At 51.8% G+C, this 18584-nt stretch overlaps 1 protein-coding gene and 1 pseudogene across 1 annotated transcript; one reads left to right on the top strand and one right to left on the bottom strand.

Annotated features, from left to right (window-relative positions):
- Positions 1–1102: 1102 nt before the first annotated feature.
- On the bottom strand, positions 1103–1463 carry LOC132505713 (uncharacterized protein C20orf203). The gene is given in 4 exon segments (XM_060123901.1): positions 1103–1213; positions 1216–1344; positions 1346–1387; positions 1389–1463. Coding segments are annotated over 4 exon segments (357 nt in total).
- Positions 1464–11774: 10311 nt separating this feature from the next.
- Positions 11775–13175, top strand: LOC132505712 (ubiquitin-fold modifier 1-like; annotated as a pseudogene).
- The last annotated feature ends 5409 nt before the right edge of the window (positions 13176–18584 follow it).

The raw sequence follows: 18584 nt of genomic DNA, 5'->3' as shown, positions 1-18584 counted from the left end.
CTCACCACCAACTCCCTCATACCTGGCAATAAATATTGATGGATAAAAAGAAGGGAAATAATGGCAAAAACGGCCAATGATGACTGAGGACTCCCTCTGTCCTGCGTGCAGTAAACATGGTAAATCATTTAATCCTCACGACAACCCACGAGGTAGCGGCTACTTGTGGGGAAACTGAGGCCAGTGCAGCTTGGTGACCACACAGATGGAGAGCACCAGGGCAGACAGGCTCTGGCCCTTCCCTCAGGAACCGGAATAAATGCCCATCCTTCCGAGTCCTTAGTCCACGTCGGAGCTGGGGGTCGGCACCCTTGTGCAGCCGGCCAGGATGCTGAGGCCCCAGTGTGGCTGATTTGCCTGAAGCCACAGATGGACCAGAGAGCAGGGCTGGGCTGGAACCTGAGCCTCCTGCCTCCAGCTGGCTGCCCCGAGGCGGCAGCTGCCCCCGCTCTGCAGGAAGGGTGTGGGGTGTCGCTCCCAGGGCTCCCAGCCCCGCCCTGCTTCAAGGAAACAGAGTGCCCGGTTCAGCCACAGCCTGTGGGCTCACTCGTGGGCCCCCGACCCCCAGGGCCCTTGCAGACGCAGAGCGCAGCTGAGACTCCCCCACCACTGCCCTTTGCCCGTGGCCTGGGCCTCTGGGATCTGCGCCTGGGGGAGGTGGGGTTGGAGGATGGACCCTCTCCATCCCGGAAGATGCAGCCTTCTCGGGGGAGCCTGCTGGGCTCTGGGACAGGGAGGAACAGGAAGAAATGGCCGTCCCTTTCCGGATGTGGGGTGGGAGCAACACCTCCCAAAGGGAAAAGCCGGCCCCAGCAGGCGCACAGGACTGAGGCGGCCACCCCCGTCCAGCCTGGGTTCCGCCCAGCGCCAGCCTGGCGCAGGCTCGAGGCCCTAATAATGTTTGCTGGATGCCTTCAATACAAGCCTCGGTGCCCAGAATCTCCTTGAGGTTTCAGCCAGGCGTGCCCGCCCCATCCCCCATTCTGGGGAGCAGAATAAGTATGGGGGGGGTGACAGGGGACACCATGAGGTGGTGGCAGCCTCTGTGAGAGAGGCAGGCTGCTCAACCCAGAGATGGGGGGTAGGGGCGCCTTGTGTGCGGCTAATTAAACAGTGACTGTGATGAATCAGGGAGAGGCTGCTGCTTGCTAATTAAATGTGCCGGCAAGGATGGAAGGCAGAAGCAGCCCTGGAACCATGTCGCAGGGCCGGGCCAGCAAGGACAGCGCTTGGCAAACCCCACGCCCCCACGCTGGCTCTGGGCATCCCTTCCGGCCTCTGGCCCTCCCAGCAGGACCCCCGTGGCCCCCTCCCCACTTCCCTATCTCTCCTACCCACCTTGCCGGAGCCAGCAGCCTCGGACTTCCCCCTCCCCACCAACCCAAATCCCTTTCCTGATAAGGGGCTGGGCCTTGGGGAGAGGGAGCCTGTTGGTGCCCGGCGTCTGGCTGGTGGGTGGGCATCATTCTGAGCCTTTGAGTACTCCCCATCACCCCCCGCCAAGACCCCAAAGTTGGGCAAACGAGTCCAACCACAAGAGGCTGGCTGTTGGGAACGAGGCCCCAGGATAATTTTTAGAATCATAGATTCTGAGACTCATGGGCTTAGGCGTCACCCAGTTTCTGCCAGGGTCCTGCTTTGCCCCCAGATGCCCTGGTGTGTGAGAGAGACTGAGGGAGGGTCTCCTTTCTGGCCTCAGTGCTCCAGTCCTGAAACAGGAAGGTCAGAACAAATGATCTCTGACCCCTGAGGATTCCTATAGAGTGGACAGAAAGACCCCAGGGCTGCCCATCCCTGCCCCGTGTCGGCTTCGGCGAGCAGGCTCAGTAGCTAAGAGCACGGGCTCCAGAGGCCAGACACCAGGGTCCAAGTCCCAGACCCAGCACTGGCCAAGTGTGTGACCTCAGGCAACGTAGCTAATTGCTGCCTGCCTCAGTTTCCCTGTCTGCAAAGCTGGGGATGGTCACGCTGCCTACTCGAAGGGTCACAGAGGGGATCAAGAGAGAGAATCTGGGTGAGATACTTAGCACAGTGTCTGGCCCATGGAACAGGCCCAGGAAATGTCTGCCATTGTTATTTGAAAACTGGGGCACTCGGGAGGGTGTGGCCTGGCGCCTGCCTCTCATCCATGTGACCTCCGCGTGCAGCCCTGTGCTCTGAGGACAACCGCCCGTGACATGCGGAGAGCATGTCACCCTTCACTCCAGGGCTCTCACACTCTCTCTGACCCTGGCAATCTTCTGAGGGAAGGAGAGCAGCAAAGAAGAAAACAGAGTGGAAGCTCAGAGAGGCTCAGCAAGTGGCCCAAAGCCACACAGCTAAGTGAGGGGCAGAGGCAGCCCCAGTCCTTGAGTGGGAGGACAGGATGGGATAGGGACTCCCGTGGTGACATCTGTTGAGCTCCTACTGGATGCCCAGTCCTGAACCAGCTGCCACAGAGGGAAGTGAGGAGCATGGGAGAGTCACTCTGCCTTCAAGGGGGCCCAGTCTGGAAGGGGAGAGAAAAAACATACACAAGTAATGGAATGCAAGGCAAGTTGCAGGCATCCGGGCGGGCGGGGGCTGCGGCATCCCTCTGGGGAACAGGCTGGGAGATGCTGCTTTGTCTTGGGGCTTGATTTGCAAAGCAAAGGTTCTGCTTCTGTTTGGAGGCTGAAATCAGCATTAGGGGAGTCTCAGAGGGCCTGATAGAGCCCCTCTGGTGCTCCCAGGAGAACCCTTCAGAAAGGAGGTGAGATACTCTGCTCTGGGAAGTGCAGGATGGTCCCTGAGGTCTGTGGTGCCTATTTCTGTGGTTCTGGGGTCTGTCACGTGAGGTATCTGGGGGTCCTGGATGTTGTGGTTTCCAAGACTACGCAGTCCAGGGCCCCCATCGTGAATCCATCCATATGCAAAATGGGCTGTGACGTGTCCCTTCTAGGCAGCCAGGCACTGTCCAGGATAGGGGCTTTGTACTGCCCGGTAACGTGGTGGGGGAAGGGTGCCTCAGCCGTAAGAGGCCTAGTGACAGTGGAAACCTTTTGAGGCTGAGAAACTCAAGGCTGTTGGCCCTGACACTGGGGCGCCTGGGCCTTATGCAGCCAACCCAAAGCAGACAGGGATGAGTGCAAGGTCACTGGCCTTGGGGGTGATGTCTCCATCCTCCCTTCTCAGAGATCAGTGCTCATAGGAATGGGGAGATGGCTTGAGTAGGTCTAGCCACCAGGAAGTCTGTGTAAGCAAAGCTAGTGGCTCCTGGAAAACACGCCCTGCCTCTCAGCCTCCCTAGGGCCCCCTGCACCAGAGCTGGGCCAAATGCTGGTCTGGGGCGCCCTCTGGTGGTCCTTCCGGGCAGTGGCAGAAGCAGCTGAGGGTTTAAGGGTGAGTGGTCAGAGCTGAAGGACGTTAGAGTGGACCACCTCTCCCACTGCAAAGATGGAAACACTGAGGCCCAGGGAAGGGGGAATGGAGCAACATTCCCAGGATCATACAACAATTTAGTGGTCAAGCCAAGAACAGAACCCAGGCCTCCCTCTGTAGCCGTGGCTGCCCTTGGTGGGTCTCAAGGCATCCCTACTAGGGGAAGGAAGGTTGAGTGTCCAGGAGGCTGACTCCCCAGTAACTATGGACAGCTGGATGGAAGGCGGCTGAGCAGCTGTATCATGAGGCATGCAACACTTCCCTTCCCTGGCCTTAGGGTCCTCACCTCTAAACCCGGGGCCATTGTGTTGGCAAGGAGACTGGGGTCCCCTTCATACACACTAGTAGTGAGGCTGTAACAAGCCAACCTTCCAGAAAATCCTAAAATGAGCCTTGTTACAGTAAGTATTGCATTTAATGGTGAAAGACTGGGTGCTTTCCCCCTGAGATCAAGAACAAGAGAAGAACGTCCACTCTCACCATTTCTGTCCAACATTGTACTGGAGGTTCCAGCCAGGGCACTAAGGCAAGAAAAGAAAGGCACCCAGATTGCAAAGGAAGAAGTAAAACTATTTGTAGATGACTAATGTATATACAAAATTCTGAAGAATCCACCAAAAAATATGAGAACTAATAAACGATTTCTGCAAGATTGTGGGATACAAGCTGAATATACAAAAATCAATTGCATCTCCATGCATTTGCAATGAACACTTCAAAAACGTAATTAAGGGCTTCCCTGGTGGCGCAATGGTTAAGAATCCGTCTGCCAATGCAGGGGACACGGGTTCGAGCCCTGGTCCGGGAAGATCCCACATGCTGTGGAGCAACTAAACCCATGCACCACAACTACTGAGCCTGCACTCTAGAGCCCGTGAGCCACAACTACTGAAGCCCGCACGCCGAGAGCCCGTACTCTGCAACAAGAGAAGCCACCGCAATGAGAAGCCACCACAATGAGAAGCCCACGCACCACAATGAAGAGTAGCCTCCGCTCGCCGCAACTAGAGAAAAAGCACACACGCAGCAACGAAGACCCAACGCAGCCAAATAAATAAATAAATAAATAAATAAAGCCTCACATTTACAGTTAATTGATTTTCAACAAAAGTTCCAAGATAATTCAATGGGGAAAGGACAGTCTTTTCAACAAATGGTGCTGGGACAACTGGTTACCCACATGCAAAAGAAGGAAGCTGGACACCTTCCTCACACCCCACACAAAAATTCACTCAAAATGAATCTTAGACCCAAATGTAAAAGTTAAAACTATGAAACTGTTAGAAGAAAACACAGGCATAAATATTCACGCCCTAGGATTAGGCAACAGTTCCTTAAATATGACACCAAAAACACAGCAACAAAAGAAAAAAATTGGACTTCCCTGGTGGCGCAGTGATTAAGAATCCGCCTGCCAATGCAGGGGACACGGGTTCGAGCCCTGGTCCGGGAAGATCCCACATGCCACAGAGCAACTAAGCCCATGTGCCACAACTACTAAGCCTGTGCTCTAGAGCTTGTGAGCCACAACTACTGAGTCCACGTGCCACAATTACTGAAGTCCATACACCTAGAGCCCGTGCTCCGCAACAAGAGAAGCCACTACAATGAGAAGCCCGCACACGAAGAGTGGCCCCTGCTCGCCACAACTAGAGAAAGCCCACGCGGAACAACGTAGACCCCACATAGCCAATAAATAAATAAATAAAAATTTACAAAAAAAAAATAGATAAATTGGACATCATGAAAATCAAAAACTTTTGTGCTGCAAAGAACATCATTAAGAAAGTAAAAAAAACAACCCATAGAATGGGAGAAAATATTTGCAATTCATATATTTGATAAGGAATTGTAACCAGATTATATAAAGAACTCTTACAACTCAATAATAAAAGACAAATACACTAATTTAAAAATGGGCAAAAAAAAAATGGGCAAATGATCTAAGTAGACACTGATCCAAAGAAGATATACAAATGGCCCATAAGCTCATGAAAGATGCTGAATATCATTAGCCATCAGGGAAATGCAAATTAAACCCACAAGATACCACTTCGCAAACACTAGGTTTCCTATTAAAAAAACAACAACAGATAATAACAAGTGTTGACAAGGATGTGGAGAAATCAGAACCCTCACACACTACTGGTAGGAATTTAAAATGATGCAGCCACTTTGGAAAACCGTCTGGCAGTTCCTCAAAAGGTTAAACAGAATTAGCATATGACCCAGCAATCCCATGCCTAGGAGATATATATCAAAGAGAAATGAAAGCATACATTTGCACAAAAACTTACACAAACGTTCACATTCATAAAAGCTAAAAGCAGAAACAACCCAAATGTCCACAGACTGATGAATAGATAAACAAAGTGTGGTTTAATCATGCAATGGAATATTATTCAGCAATAAAAAGGAATAAAGTACTGATGCATGCTATGACATGGATAAATCTTGAAAACATTAAACTAATGGAAAGTCAGTCACAAAAGTCACACACTGTTTGACTTCATTTATATGAAATGTCCAGAATAAACAAATCCATAGAGACAGAAAAAAGATAGCCCTTTTAAAAACGAAATAAATATATTTATTATTTTTTTTATGGCTGCGTTGGGTCTTCATTGCTACGCATGGGCTTTCTCTAGTTGCAGCGAGCGGGGTCTACTCTTCGTTGCGGTGTGCGGGCTTCTCATTGCGGTGGCTTCTCTTGCTGCAGGGCACAGGCTCTAGGTACACGGGCTTCAGTAGTTGTGGCTCGCAGGCTCTAGAGCGCAGGCTCAATAGTTGACGCTCACGGGCTTACTTGCTTCACGGTATGTGGGATCTTCCCGGACCAGGGCTCGAACCCATGTCCCCTGCATTGGCAGGTGGATTCTTAACCACTGCTCCACCGAGGAAGTCCCAAGATTGTCTTTTATAGGGAATTCCCTGGCAGTCCAGTGGTTAGGACTCTGTGCTTTCAGTGCTGAGGGCTCGGGTTCAATCCCTGGTCGGGGAATTAAGATCCCACAAACCGCATGGCATGACCAAAACAAACAAAGAAAAAAAAAAAAAAAGGAGAAGACAGTCTTTTATAGCAGTGGTTGCCTAGGGCTGGAAGAGAGGATTGGGGAAAACGGGCTTGGGGTTCTTTATGGGATGATGAAAATAGTCTAAAATTGATTGTGGTGATGGTTGCACAACTCAGAATATACGAAAAAACAATGAATTGTATGCTTTAAATGGGTGAATTATATGGTATGTGGATCATTTCTCAAAAAAGAGCCTGTTCTTTGGACCCGAGACTCCACTTCTAGAAATTCCTTCTAGGAATCATTCAAGTACATGAAAACATATGCATAAAGCTTTCCATCATAGTATTGTATGTAATGGCAAAAGTGTGAGAATAACCTAAGTGTCCATCAGTAGGGGAATGAGTCAGTTATATTCATCCCTGGGATGGAACAATGGACTCTTTAAAAATGAGAATCACATGGACAAGGTCCAAGAGACACTGCCAAGTTTTTTTGTTTTTTGGGTTTTTTTTTTTAAAGCAAGTTACAAAAATAAACCTGTGGATTAAAGGGACATAAAAGAGAGGTTTTTTAAAAGACAAAATTATAGCATCTAGGGATGCACACTTGAGTGATAACGAGCCAGAAAGTGAGTATCTTAAAAATCCAGATAATGGAAACTTTTGTGGGGAGGTAGGGAGTGTGACTAAGATGGGGCACACTGACGGCTTCTGGCGGGGGGCTGGCAGAGTTCTTCACCCGGGCAGTGGGTCCAAGGGTGTTTGCCTTATAATATGTCGAGCTGAGCAATCATTTTACGTGGTCTTTCTGTATGTGTCATATTTTACAATAAAAAGATTTTAAAAATAAAGTATACTCATTCCAATTTTTTTAAAAGCAAGATTCAAAGGATTCCATTCTCCAAAACAGTCTATATGTGTATACACAGAAAAACACTTGGAAGTTTGAAATTTGGGGTGCTCTTAATTTATATTTTTCTAATTTTCTATTTTTTTCTGCAGTGAACAAGAATTACTTTCACAACCAGAAAAAAATAAAGCTCTTTGCTGTGTCTTGGGCATACCCTTGGAGCTCTGGCATCGTGTGAGCAGAAAGGTAGATTGTGATGGCCTTGGAGCAGCTGGGAGATGGCACAGGGGTCTGTGCAGGAGAAGACCAGGGTTCATTGCCTGCTCAGTGCCCAGGCCTAGCCAAGACCCCAAGGCCCAGCCGGGAGACTCGGCCCCCTTTGGGCTGCTGGCGGCAGCTGCTGCACAGCCGTCCCGCTGGCCTCGTGCTCCAAAGATGCTGGGAACGCAGTTTGACCTGGCGAGCTCGATGGAGGTCACTCTGCTCCCATCTGTCCAAGTCTCCTATCCTGGGCCGAGGACGAGAAGCCCAGGCAGAGGGCAGGCGAGGCAGGGGTGAGGCGGGGGGCAGCTTCTCACCCTGGCTGGCTTTGCTACCACCAGCAAAAACCACATAATAATAGCTAAATGAGCACTTTCTACATGCCGGGCACTCACGCTAGGTGGGTTTTGTGGTTCGTTTTATTGAGTCCTCTGAATGACCTGAAGGATGTGGGGGAATCATCATCTTCATATTACAGGTGGGCAAAGTGAGGTCGGGGAGGCCCCTGGAGCAGTCACCATCTCTGAGGCTGGATTCAGCCAGACCCCTCGCGTGCAGGGCCTCAGTGACTCCTCACAGGAACCCTGGGAGGGGGCTGCCCTCATTTGGCAGAGGAGGACGCTGAAGCTGAGGGAGGTGGTCAGCTCCCCACGCCCCACAGCAACTGCAGCAGGGCCAGGCGGCCTCTTCCAGCTTTGAGGGGCGGTGGGCGTGTTCCCACCCCTGCAGACTGGCTCCTAGTCAAGCTAGTGATTGTACTATAACCTCAGGAGTGTACGTGACAGCGGCCAAAGTGCTCTCAGAGACACCCTCTCATTTGCTGCTTTCAGCAGGCCTGTAAATCTTCCGTCCGACTGTATTTCCCCCCATTTTAAAGTCTGGAGGCCCAGAGAGTTGAGTGACAGGCCGAGGGGGCCCGGGGCTTCCATCCTGCCCTGCATGGGGCAGCTGGCGTGGGAGCCCGCTGAGGCAGTATGGCCAGCCCCTTTCCTGCTGCGGGGAGACAAGAGAGCAGCTCTCCAGAGGAGCTGGGCCCCCTCCTGGCCGAGCTCCCCAGCCACAGCATGTGCCTTCCCAGCAGGAGAAAGGACACCCAATGACAGAGCCAAGGGCGAAGTGCCTGGGACAGCCGCCAGGTCTCATGGGATCCAGAACCCTCCGTGGCCTCAGCCCAAGATCGTCCCCTGCACCTCCATCAGTCAACAGTCAGCCAGCTCACGTCGGGGGGTTCACACCACCTACAGAGGCCAGGCCACCGCCAACAAGAGGGGCCGCTTCTCGAGTGCCCACCACTTGCTTGCTGGGCACCGACTGCGCTAACCACCAAAGCCTCACCACACTTTCAGGAAAGGCAATGGAGGCTCAGAGAGGTTGAGTGACTTGTCCAAAGTCACAGAGCCAGGAAGCCTCAGTTTCCACCAAGGAGGGACAGAGGAAGGGACCATTCAGGACCCTTCGGTGAGAGGGAAGAGACCCACGTGGAGGGGAGGTGGGGAGTAAGGGAGGGCCTGTATCGTGAGCTCTGACTCTCTCAGGACATAATTTGCTCATTGATCCAACCGTCTCCACATGCCAGTGTTTTTGCTGAGCATTGAGGACTCAGGTAAACCTGGCTGATCTCTGCTCTCCCAGAGCTCACGGCCTAGCAGGGCAGGATGGGAAGGAGAACTGAGGCAGTCAGAGGCCCCTGCCGGCCTTGGTGGCTAGTATTTACCGAGGGTCTACTGTAGGCCAGGACCAGCGCTGGGCACTGAGGGCACCGAGTGAGTGCGAGGCACAAGGCTCCTGCCCTCCTGAGGCGTACATTCTAGAGGTGTCCAGCCGTGAGCCTCCAGAAACCCTGCTTGCATGACCCCTGAGCCCTGAATGCAACAGGAAATTTCTCAGAAAGGGCTGGGGGTTGCAGCAGACCTAAGGGTTCTCCATGAGTCATATTGGGGCCTGGTTCCGGGCTGCTGAGCAGGGATCCGGGAAGGACAGGAAACCCGATGAGTGCCTTGCTAGGGACGAATCAGGGCCCTGGGAAGCCAGAGACATTCAAAGGGGTCTGGAGTTATCCAGTCTGGACAACTGGAAGGCCAAGGGCCAGCCATTCAGGGTGTAGCCACAGACTCCTGGGGCTGGGGACACGGCAGAGAATCTCAGAGCTGGGAAGGGCTCCACGGCTCTTACAGGGCAAAAATCACTTGCTGAGGCCACCCAGGCCCTACCAGGCCTTTGTTCCTTTGCTCCCCAGTGAGGCAATACTGGGTCAGAGGCAGCGTTATGGCATTCGATTCTAGCCACTCTAGCATCAGGTCCACATTACAGCCTAGGGAGGGCGAAACGGAGCTGTGAGAGGACTTGCCCAAGATCACACGTCAACTCATCCCAAGCAGAGTGTGAACGTCGAACGGCCCAACCCTTTCTTCCAGCTTGCACCGCAGGACGCTGCCCAGAGGATGGGCACATCCACACACTGCACTGGTGATGTGAACGGCACTCCAGCGGGGGCACAGCATGAAAACTCTCTTCCTCAGCCTCCCCGGTGGGGTGCTGGGGTTTATTTTTTGTTTCTTCCAAATGCTCGACCTTTGTCGTCACCTGGAGATGTTAAACCGAGGGGCCCCTCTCAGAATGAATAGCAGACAGGATGCCCCAAAACGGCTCCATCTCAGCAGCCGAAAAGCTGGATTTATATATATATATATATATTTTTTTTTTTTTTTTTTTTTTTTTTTTTTGCGGTACGCGGGCATCTCACTGCCGCCGCCTCTCCCGTCGCAGAGCACAGGCTCCGGGCACGCAGGCCCAGCGGCCACGGCTCACAGGCCCAGCCGCTCCGTGGCACGGGAATCTTCCCGGACTGGGGCACGAACCCGCGTCCCCCACATTGGCAGGCGGACTCCCAACCACTGCGCCACCAGGGAAGCCCTGGATTTATATTTTTAAGTGGAAGTTTTAAAACTGCCAAATTCCCTTGATAAAAAAAGAGTCAAAATAGGAGAATTTAAAGAATAGGAGGATGGCTAAATAAATTCTTAATAGAATATTATACAGCCATTAAATAAAGAAAATTTGAATGCTGTGAGAAAGTGTTCACAATACGATGTAACGTGGGGGGTGGGGAGAGGGAAGGCAGCTGTAGAGTATGATTACAATTAAAACACACACTTAGATACACATGTATGATCCATGCAGAAAAACAGGACTAGAGAGAAATACAACAAAATACCGACGGCATTATCTCTGGGCACTGAGATGACAGATGACTTTCATTTTCTCCTTTCTACCTTTCTGTAGTTCCCCAATTTTACAGTGAGTATGAATTGCTTTTATAATTAGACATTAAACAAAAAAGCAGAGTCAGGGGTTGCTCTTGCCCAAGCTTACCCTCCCTACCTGCCCCTCCCTCCACACCAAGCTGGGGGCCGCTGGGCTCTGTCCTCGCTGGCCAGCCCGGCCTGGCCGGAGATCATGGGGTTCACCAGTCATCCCTGCCGGTGGAGGAACCAGCGAGGGGACGCTGCCCTTTTGGAGCCCAGGCCCCGCCCCAGGCCCTCTGGAAGGGTCAACTGCAGTATGTAAATTTCCTGGCTAGGGACTCTGGGAGATGATCCTCTCTAGCGCTGAGAATCAAAACATTCATTATCTACTGTATGAGAAAAGCCATCTTCTTTGTTCCTTGCACCTCTTTCGGAGCCGCTGAGCACGCAGCGGGAGGGCTGAAGGAGAGCTGGCCTCTGTCACCTTCTCACCGCGGGCCCCGGGCAGGCTCCCAGCTTCCCCACATGGGACTGGAGCTCCTGGCCCACCTGGTCTCCGGGGTCCTTCCAGCCCCAACGCTCTGGGCTGCTTCTAACCTGAGAGGCCAAGGCCCAGGGGCACCGGCCCTGTCTTAGAAAAGCTGTCTGGATCCATTCAAGAGCAGTGTTCGGAAAAGCCTGGAGAGTCAGAAGGCAGCATTCACCACCACCCGCGCCCACCCAGCCCTGCGTCTGGCTGGTACCTGCTTTTGCCCCACCCTGTCCTCACCCACTGGGGCTAGACCAGCGGAGGTTTCCAGAGGGAGGGGGCTCCCTGCTCTCCAGAGCTGGCCGCAGAGTTGGGCCAGTACCGAAACGGTGCCCTCACTTCCTTTCGGCCACCCCACCCCCTCCCGGTTCTGGAAGCTTCTGCCTTCCTCCTGGACTATTTTAGCAATCAGGTCACCCGTGGGCTCACTCTGAGCTTGTGGCCAATTAGAACCCACACGCCTTCTTCACAGAAATGGTGGTACCTCCGCCTCCTCCAGATCCTTCCAAAGTCAGGGTCCTCGGGGTGAAAACACAGAACGAGGTGGTGACCTGGTGGTCCTCCCATATCGGGAGGTGGGGGGGTGGGGCTTGCTCAGGAACTAAGGCCAGGCACTGCTCCTGTCCCCATCGTGGCCAGCGCCCTGCAAAGGTGGCTGCTGGCATGGAGGGAGGATTGGTCACAAGGACATCGGGGTGGCCTGCACATCGGTGTGTTCCCACACGGTGCCGTGTCGGTGCTGGGGACACACGTCCCTCACTCTGGTCCTCACCGGCCCCAGGCAGTGAGCTGATGCTCATCTGGAGGGGAGCTGAGTGACCTGTCAAGGTCACCGTGCTGGTGAGCAGCAGGGCCGAGACGGAGCCTGGGGAGCCCCAGCAAAGCTCAAGTCCACCTGGGCTGCCCTGGCGTTTCCCTAGGGCCTGGCAGACAGTGGCAGCCGGCCCAGCTGGCAAACGAGTTCTCACGAAGCCTGGGAGGCTCTGCAGCCCTGGTTCTACCCAAATAGCAGGTTCCCAGGACCCCACGAAAAGCCCAAAGCCCCTTGTGGCCCGTGTGTTCCGCTCAGAGCTGCTGATTACCTACTGCTGCTTCTGCTAAGCCCTGGCCAACAGCAGGTGGAGCCTTCTGGCCTAAGACCCGCCCCCGCCCCTTCCCCGACACCTTGGCTTCAGGCGGAGGAATGTGAGCCAGTTCCCATCCTTCCCTCCCCCAGGCCTCTGACTGACCACAGGCCTTTCCCGGCCAACGCGGAACCAGGTACTGGACCAAGAGCAGATCCTCGGGAGCCTGCAGTCCATCCAGGAGGAAAAAAGATAACAAACATGCAAACAGAAGGGCTCTCCGTGATTGTGTGATGGAGGTGCAGCGGGGGTGGGGGGCAGGGCAACTGAGAGGGGTTGGAGAAGAGCTGCGGGAGGAGGGATGCAGTGGCCTGCGGCCTGGGGCTGGGAAGAGCTTGGCACCGTCCAGGAACTGAAGGAAAGCCAGTGTGGCTAGGGCAGCACAGGCCAATAGGAATAGAATGCGAGCCACACATGCAATTTACAATTTTCTAGTAGCCACAATAAAAAAATAAAAAGAGGGAGTTGGCATGGGGTCTCTGTCCAGGCTGGTTCCACCACAGTTTCCTTTAAGATCACACCGACCTTGGACCCAAGGCTACCTCACAAAGTACACAGTATTCCTGAAAGTACACCTTTCACAACAGTCTTATAGTTTGCAGCAGAAGAATGTAAAATTCCTGCATCAACAAGTGCACTTATTACCAATGATGGGATAGGAATAAATCCTGCACAGACAGCTGGAAATGCTTTTCCAAAGCATAGTTCAGAACTGTGAATTACTCCTATAGATCATGTTGGAAGTTGTTAACATCTGCTACGTGGAACATACAATTACTTTTCAGAATAAATATTGGTATTGTTGTAAAAAAAAAGTAAAAAGAAATAGGTGAACTTCATTTTAATATTTTATTTAACCCAATATATCTCAAATATTAATATTTCAATGTAGAATCAATGTAGAAATTATTATTATTATTGGCCACGCCATGTGGCTTGTGGGGGATCTAAGTTCCCTGACCAGGGATGGAACCCAGCCCCCCTGCAGTGGAAATGCTGAGTCCTAATCACTGGACCGCCAGGGAATTCCCAATATAGAAATTATTAATGAGACATTTCACATCTTTTTTGTACTACAGCTTCGAGATCAGGTGTGTATTTTACATGGATGCGCACATCTCAATTCAGACTGGCCGTATTCCAAGGGCTCAGCAGCCCCGTATGGCTAGTGGCCACTGGTTAGGACAGCACAGGACTACGGGAGGGTGAGCAAAGGGGAGGAGGGGTGAGATAAGGTCAGAGGGGTGGGCAGGGATCACCTTGGATTTATTCCAGGAGTTTCCGGAAGCTGTGAGAGGGCTTTAAGTAGGGGCGTGATGTGATTCACTGCTGTCTTTACAGGCTGACTCTGGCCACCACTTGGAATGCTTTGGAGCAAGTGAGTGAGGTCAGTTGCCAGACAGACACCCAGGTCAGGGCTGAAGGCGGCCTGGGCCTCATTGAGGGCAGCCATGATGGAGCTGCAGGGGACACTGAAGAGACCGTGGAGAGGCAGAGAGACAGGGAGACAGGACTTCCCATCTGCTTTTTTTCTTCCTCTCTGCCAGAATTCCTCCAAAGTAACCCTGTCCTAACAGTTGCCTTCCTCCCAGGAAGAGATCTGCGTGGTTGCTATTTAACAAAGCCTACAGGCGCTCAACCAGAAACAGTTTGCCAAAGGCCCAGAATTGAAAAGGCTGCCACTTTCTGTGTCTCAAAGAATCACTGCATTTCTGAGCAAGAAAAGATAAATTTTCTAGATGCTCAGTATCACCTAGTGATGAGATGATCTCTGGGGCCAGCCTGCCTGCGTTTCAATCCCTGCTGTCCCTCTAACAAACTGCGTGACCTTGGACAAGATACTTAACACTCCTGGGCTAGCGTTTCCTCATCTGTATTCCAGAGGCATTAATAATCTCTATCTCTGGGGTGACTGGGAAGAGTAAGTAGGTGTATACCTATGGAAGTGGTTAGCACAGTGCCTGACACATACGAGGCACTCATTGCATGTTATCTATCATAATTGTTGCTGTTTTTGTTAACAGATGAGATAACTAAGGCCGAGGGACAGGAAGGGACCTGCCCAGTGTCAAACAGTAAACCTGCGGCAGAGCAGGAAACAGTATCTAAATTTTCTAATTTCTGGCTCTTACACGGAGCCGCCTCCCAATTGGAAATGCTGGCCATCCCTTCGTTTAGACAGTTACCATGTTCTCCCCATGTGCCAGGTGCCACGCTGGTACAAGCCCCATCTCTACAAAATCAAGGCTTTCCAGTTCGGAAGGAAAAAGCTCTTTGTTAGCCACTCTGGACTACAGGGTGAGAAAGGGACTACAGTGCAGGCAGAGAGACACATGCCGATAACAGGGCAGTCAAAACAGCGCTGGCCCGAGAACTGGGAGACGCCAGGCTGGGTTGCCTCTGCCTGAGCTGCTCTGTGATGTGGGCAAAGGGCTTCACCTCTCTGATCTCAGCACTCCTGGCTGCGAGGCAGTGGACAGACGTTAACACGCACCTCCTCTGTGGAGCTCCGAACTCCAAAGCGCTCACGGCCTGACTGGGGAGAAGGAATGAACTACCAGTCAGACTGGGATGTGGCCTCCAAGGACATGGGCCCTATGGCTCAGATTTTCTGGAACATTCCTGACTGACCCACCCTTTTCATAAGAGCCATGTGTATACTGGCCCACAAATCCTAGTTTTTAAAAAACAATCTGTCACTATAATAAAATTATGAGAGTCTGGTTCACAGGAATTCATAAACCAGCAACATTTCTAAAGAAACTTTAGGGAACTTGCAAAGGACTGAAAATTTGTTATTTTTCCAAACAAGGCCCTTTGGAAAATTTGTTATTTTTCCAAACAACAAATGGCGCTGGGAAAAGTGGATATCCATGTGCAAAAGAATGAAACTGGACCCTTATCTTCCACCCCACACAAAAGTCAACTCAAAATGGATTGAAGACTGAAATGTAAGACCTGAAACTATAAGACTCCTAGAAGAAAACATAGGGGAAAAGTTTCATAACAATGGTCTTGGCAATGATTTCTTGGATATGACACCAAAAGCACGGGTAACAAAAGCAAAAATAGACAAGTGGGTCTATATCAAACTAAAAAGCTTCTGCACAGCAAAAGAAACAATCAACAAAAAGGCAACCTACAGAATGGGAAAAAACATTTGCAAACCATAAATTTGCAAACTATATATATGATAAAAAGTTAATATATAAGGAACTCCTACAACTCAATAGCAAAAACCCAAATAACCAAATTAAAAAATGGGCAAGGGATCTGAACAGGCTGTTCTCCAAAGAAGACACAGAGACGGCCAACAAGCAAGTGAAAAGGTGCTCAACATCCTTAATCATCAGCTAAATGCAAATCAGAACTACAATATGGGGCTTCCCTGGTGGCGCAGTGGTTGAGAGTCCACCTGCCGATGCAGGGGACACGGGTTCGTGCCCCGGTCTGGGAAGATCCCACATGCCGCGGAGCGGCTGGGCCCGTGAGCCATGGCCGCTGAGCCTGCGCGTCCGGAGCCTGTGCTCCGCAACGGGAGAGGCCACAACAGTGAGAGGCCCGCATACCGCAAAAAACAAACAAACAAACAAAAAAACTACAATATGATATCACCTCACACATGTTAGAATGGCTAATATCAAAAAGACAAGAATTAACAAGTGTTGGAGGATATAAAAGAGAAACCTTGTGCATGTTGGTGGGAATGTAAAACGGTGCAGCTGTTAGGGAAAACAGTATGGAGGCTCCTCAAAATAAACTGAATACCATATGATCTAGCAATCCCACTTCTGGGTATATACCCAAAAGAACTGAAATCAGGATCTCAAAAATATATTTGCATTCCCAGGTTGACTGCAGCACTGCAATGGAATTGGAAACAACCTAAATGTCCACTGACGGACAGATGAAAGTAAAGAAGATGCTGTATACACATACAATGAAATGTTTGTTATTCAGCCATGAAAAAGAAGAATACCTTGTCTTATGCTACAACACAGATGAAAACATGAGGACATGCTAAGTGAAATTGGCCAGTCACAGAAGGACAAATCCTGCATGATTCCACTTATATGAGGTATCTAGAACAGTTAAATTCATAGAAACAGAAAGTAGAAGGGTGGTTGCCAAGGGCTGGGGGGAGGAGGAGATGGGGAGTTGCTATTCAATGGGGGTAGAGTTTCAGTTATGCAAGAGGAATAAGTTCTAGGGATCTGCTGTACAGCGCTGGGCATCTAGCTCACAATACTGTGTCATACACTTAACATTTTGTTATGGGAGTGGAACTCATGTTATGTCCTCTTTAACCACAATAAAAAAACAAACAAAGTACCTTCTGGAAAGGACATCAGAACATCAAAAAACAGGAAAGCTATCATCTCAGAATAAAGAATAGTCCTTCAAATTAAATAGCTTTAGTTTTGTGGGGGAAACAGACCACGTGTGTGTGTGTGTGTGTGTGTGTGTGTGTGTGTGTGTGTGTGTGTGTGTGTGTGTGTGTGTGTGTGTGTGTGTGTGTGTGTGTGTCTTGCTTTCTGCTTGCCCCTGCCCCCTGCCCCTGCCCATTTCTCATCACACTAGACCTTGCGTCTGGAAGTCCAGGGGAGGAAGCCACGGACGCTTCCTCCTCTGGCCAGTGCCCCGCGCCGCCCCCTCCTTCTTCCTTCAAGCCCACAGCACTTTGCATACACAGTTCTAGAAGAATGCTTCTCTCACTTATTTGGGGCTGGCTCTGCATCCTCCCACCGGGCTGTGAGCTGCGGAGGGCAGGATGCGTCCTACCCCTCTGTCCCCACCCCCGTCTAACTGGTACTGGCACCGGGTAGGGGCCTGGCACACACTGTTGGGTGGAAAGTGGATTCTGACTGGACCTGGGGAGGCAACGTGGGCATCAGGCCCAGGAGACCTGAAGGGCTTAGGAAGGGAAGAATGGAAACCATATGGAAGGATTGCCCCTAAGAGAAGCCCGCCCAGCCCCAAGACCCCTCTGTCTCGAGGACTGGGTACCTCTGTCCCCCCTCACAGCCTGGGGGAGGGTGGGGAGAGGCAGCGGGGGATAGGGGTGGAGGTGGGGAGAAGCCCTGGAAAGATTCATTCCCGATAAGGCCCAGGGCTGGGACGAATGGCAGGAAGAGGCTGAGCCGGGACCTCAGAACCACAGACAAGCTGGGAGTTGGGAGGCCCGGCCCCTCCTGGGCCAGCCCCGCTCCCTCCATCCGCTCCCCTCTGCGCGGGCCCGAGGTGTCTCAGCCCCAGCAGCCAACCACAGGGAGAGCAGAGGGCGGAAGTGGCCGGCTCTTCAGACCTGGCTGCCGGAGGTGGACTCAACGGCCATACGCTCCCCACGTGGCAGCCACCGCGGTCCCCCAGGCCCAGAGGCCCAGGTGGGGCGCCGAGGGACATGTGACGGTCAGATGGCAGCTTCAGAAGCACACACTGGTCCTTCTGCTTGATTTTCACCCAGTCACTCCCTCCCCTGCTTAAAACCCCTCACGGTCACTCGGTGCCCTCAGAATAAAGACAGGCTGGCCAGCTGTAGGCTCCCCTCACCCTGCTCATCCGTGCCTCCTGCCCCGGCCACTCGGCTCTGTTTGCAAGTAGGCGTTTATTTGTGAGATTCTTCAAGTGCGCAGGGACACATCTGCTTTTGCTCCCGTGGCGTCCCCTACATAGTGCGGAGAGCCTGACCCCGGTAACCACGCAAGAACTGTTTGTCAGTGGAATGAATGAAGAAGCTGGGGAGGAGGGTGAGGCTGTGGGGCAGCCAAGGGTTTGGAGATCAGACATGCTCGGGAAGACTCACTGGCTGTGTGACCTTGGGCAGGTCCCCAGCCTGGCAAGCCTCTCCCAGCTTTTGCTGGCTCAGCTCACCCACCTCTGAGCACAAAGCAGGGATCACGCTGTTCAGAGAAGATTGGTTTCCTTACTTTGGTTCTTTTTTTAATTTTTATTTATTTATTTATTGGCCACACCGTGCAGCACGCGTGATCTCAGTTCCCCAACTGAACCCAGGCACCCAGCAGTGGAAGGGCAAAGTCTTAACCACTGGACCCCCAGGGAAGTCCCTTTGTTTCTTTTTTAAAAAAAATCCAGCCCTTTCATTTTATGGACAGAATGCTGTGGGTGATGTGACCCCCCCCCATCCCGTCTCATCTTGATG

Source organism: Lagenorhynchus albirostris, chromosome 15 (genome assembly GCF_949774975.1).
Source record: "Lagenorhynchus albirostris chromosome 15, mLagAlb1.1, whole genome shotgun sequence".
Classification (NCBI taxonomy): domain Eukaryota; kingdom Metazoa; phylum Chordata; class Mammalia; order Artiodactyla; family Delphinidae; genus Lagenorhynchus; species Lagenorhynchus albirostris.
The sequence above is the reverse complement of the archived record's forward strand: the minus strand, read 5'-3'. Positions and strand labels throughout refer to the sequence as shown.